General features: G+C 41.0%; 1 protein-coding gene across 1 annotated transcript; it reads right to left on the reverse strand.

The window, feature by feature from the left end:
* Positions 1 to 558: 558 nt before the first annotated feature.
* Positions 559 to 2,453, reverse strand: LOC143878401 (uncharacterized). Its single transcript, XM_077380689.1, has 6 exons — positions 1,956 to 2,453; positions 1,793 to 1,880; positions 1,613 to 1,708; positions 1,290 to 1,505; positions 1,116 to 1,213; positions 559 to 1,032 (listed from the first exon to the last, which is right to left on the reverse strand). The coding sequence occupies exons 1-3, from the start codon at positions 2,246 to 2,248 to the stop codon at positions 1,673 to 1,675; spliced, it is 417 nt and encodes a 138-aa protein (XP_077236804.1). The 5' UTR covers positions 2,249 to 2,453; the 3' UTR covers positions 559 to 1,032; positions 1,116 to 1,213; positions 1,290 to 1,505; positions 1,613 to 1,672.
* Between the last annotated feature and the right edge of the window lie 1,174 nt (positions 2,454 to 3,627).

Consider the following 3,627-nt stretch of genomic DNA (forward strand, 5'->3'; position numbering starts at 1 on the left):
TTGAAGACCCTATTCATCATGTCCATAAATATTGCAGGCGCATTGGTGAACCCAATGGCATCACCTGAAACTTGTAATGCACATATCTAGTACAAAAAGTTGTCTTGAGCACATCATCCATTTTAATTGTCAAATTATGGTAACATGAACAAATGTGTATATCTTAGAGAAGACATGTGCTCTCTGTAGCTGGTCAAATAAATCATCAATCTTCGGCAAAGGATGCTTATTCTGTACCATTACCTTATTCAACTCTCAGTAGTCTATGCAAAGTCCATCTTTTTTCTTCACAAACAAGGCTGAAGCTCCATGGAATTCCCAGAATTTCTCGGAGTTCCGAGCAATGTTTTCGTATGTTGGGGTTTTTTATATGGCTACTGCGGAATTCCGACCAATTTCTCAGACTTCCGCAGAATTTTTTTTTCGTTGGTTGGTTTTTGTTATGGCTACTGCAGAATTCCGAGAATTTCGTGGGAATTCCGCAGTAGTATTTGTAGGTTGGTTTTTTTTTTTTTTTTTTTTGAATGTTGCCAACCGAGTCTGGGTTCAAAACTGATTATTGGCCACAAATTTACTTTTATAAGTTCGACTGAAGTAATCAACTTTCGTCTTACATTGGTTCTCAAAGTCTAAAACAAATTTACAGAGTACAAACCATCATCCATGTATTTGATAAGATCCACATATAGAAGAACAGAGATGTTTTCGTGTTGGAATGTGTACCACGTACATATCCGAGTAAAGCCTATGTTATTTACAACAGCATTTTCTGCTTGTTGATACAGAAAGACAAACCAAATACAATGTTGATATGAAAAAACGATTTTTGGCATCTTCCCAGCCTTTAGCCACATATAAACATTACAAGGAGATTGTTTCTTATATCAAACTTAACATACACACCTACATTTGAAATGGAATTCAACCTCGTCAAGCCTGCCTGTAAGTTTGATATCTGCCTGACTAAACTCTGGCGGAACGTCACGTGACAGGCAGTCCATCTCCTTAAGCACAAACAGCCCGCAATCATTGCTGCAAAACAACAACACATCATCGACCACGCTCTTCCACAATTAATTTAAACTTCCAAACTGATTTTAAGTGAAATTTAATACCTGTTGAGTTGAAAGGGCCTCTTCTCGACTTCCACCACTCTAAACTTGCTTACATCCAACTCCCACATACTTAAGTATAGCCCTTCAAGATATCGTATCTATAAAACAATCCATACAAGCTAAGGATTTTATATACATTGAAATATAACCAAGGAAAGTGGGACCCAAACTCACCAATGGTACAACATCTCTATAGTAGACCTGCTCTCTCAAGGAGTTGAAGATGTAGAACTTCTCATCCACCATATCGAGGACCAGGAGAATCCAATGCTGAGGGACATGCACCGGGAATAAGACTCTTTTTAGGGTATCCGGCGGGTACTCGTTTAAGCGTTTCACAAACTTCTTAACACTATCGGGGCCACTGTAGTCTTTGCTAGATACACAATCCTACAAAAACAATACAAGAGAAGTTAATGGAGTGAGCAAAACAAATTCGAACCTTGTGAACAACCTATAAAGAAAATGATTGGAAATGAAAAACTATCTATTCTTACATAGAGGAAGGTAGTAATGGACACACAAGCTCTTTCTCCAGGCTTTCTGTTATTTTCGTCCTAGACGTTTAGATATTCAGCGTATACATTCATAACCTACGTAAAATAACATATAGAGATTTGAGACAAATATCGATGGTGAAATAATTCAGCTCTAGAATAAATAACCAAATTATTTACCGGAGAACTTAACCACTCTATGGGGTTGTTAAGGATAAGCAAGTCATCGGCACACAGGAACTCGCCGTTGAGCTGTATAACTCGTTCGCTGCAAAACACCTGATAGTTTAGGATTTACAAAGGCTAGATAACTATATTGCAAAAGGGCTTCAATCCGATTTACCTTGGGGGAAGCGCAAGAAGCTTTGGGAGCAACCGATGGCATTTCGGCTCTGCCACCACCAATGCTTTATCATTGATCTTCTTAGTCCCCAAAGCCGTATACGGCGAACTAGTGTATTGAGAGGGTTTCCTTTTCCTCAAACGCAGCTTCACTCCTCTCTCAATACTCCAAATCACTTTTGCCACAGGTTTCAGTGGACTGTCGGGGATGGAAACCACATTCTCCTTTATTCCCTCCTCCAAGGAATCCTGGCTGGGGATGACTACCACCCCTCGGTCATCCCCTCCCATCATCTCTCCTCTCCTTCATCCTCTCATTCGGCTTCCATTCCACCCGAGGCAATGATCCTCTTAAGCTCGGCTATTTCATTTTCATGTCGTACTGACCTCCCTTCAAGTTCTCTAACCCTCTCCACTAACAAATCAAAATCAGCCTTGCTTATAGACACATGCTCTTCCTTCACTTCCCTATCAACATCTCTTTTTCTCCCTGTCCTCCCCTTAAAAGGTATGCTCCTCTGAAAAGTGGAAATGGAAAATTAGTAACATATCACTCAGAGAATGGACTCTATAGTAATTGAAAATAGACTTAAAATTCAGTACCTTTAGTAACATATCACTCAGAGACGCTATCATTTCTTCCTCTAAAATCTGAATGTCTTGAAGGCATTCATCGTCTGTTGAGACGGTCGCAGAAGCTTCTTTGTTGTAAAGCTATGAACAATAGAGAAAATTTAGATAACTTGAATATGACGAGCTTATGTAAGAAAGACGGGGGTTGTTCCTTACCACTGTGATCGGAGTAGCAGCCACTTTGTCCTCATCTGCTGCGGTGGATACGAGACCCTCTGAAATGGGAATGTCGTGGACGACATGTTCTGTCTTACCAACCTACGAACAATTAATTAAATTTAGATAATCTGAATATAACGACTCTATGCAAGAAAGAGAGTGATGTTCGTTACCTCTCCCATCAGAGTATCAGCCTCATCGACCTCATCTGCCGTGACAGATACCAGGCCCTATTCTCGAGGAGCGGCAACTGATAGGAGGCTCTCTTCTCGAGGAAGAGGTAGTAGGCACATCACAACCTAAAATCGAATAGTTAATCTCGGTTAGAAGAAGTGAGTACTAGAGGAGTACAGAAGCTCTAGGTCTAACCTGGGTCTTCTTTAGCCTCCCATCACGGATCTGTCTGATAAGGGCTGCATGGTCACTCTTCCGTGTATCGATCTCTGTGATCCACTTTAATAGGCGTGGATGTGCATCTTGAGCTGAAGGTGCCCACAAGGTAGTATGCTTAAAGAGCCACATCTGGAATGAAGACAAACAGTCAGCCTTTAGAGAACAAAAAACCAAACTTACAAAAGAGTAATCATGTATATAATATATGTACTCTTTACCTGTAGCACAATAGCGCATCCGGTGATATATCATGTCTTTCCGTTTTTGGAATATGAATCCAATGACTCTACCAGGAAGTCGTAGACAGGGTATGCCCAAGCAATTCTTCCCATAGTCTCTGCTCCTAAGTAGGGGAAGAGGCAGGATTTCATCCTGTGATCCACAGGATCAGCCGGAGCAAAAACCACAGAGCAGCACAGAAGCAGCAACACATGTCTCACTGTTGCGTGGACCGATGCAATCTCATCCGATCTGGACTCTGCCCTTAT

Source organism: Tasmannia lanceolata, unplaced genomic scaffold (assembly GCF_043159265.1).
Source record: "Tasmannia lanceolata isolate RefF3 unplaced genomic scaffold, GAP_Taslan_0.1 ptg000006l, whole genome shotgun sequence".
NCBI lineage: Eukaryota > Viridiplantae > Streptophyta > Magnoliopsida > Canellales > Winteraceae > Tasmannia > Tasmannia lanceolata.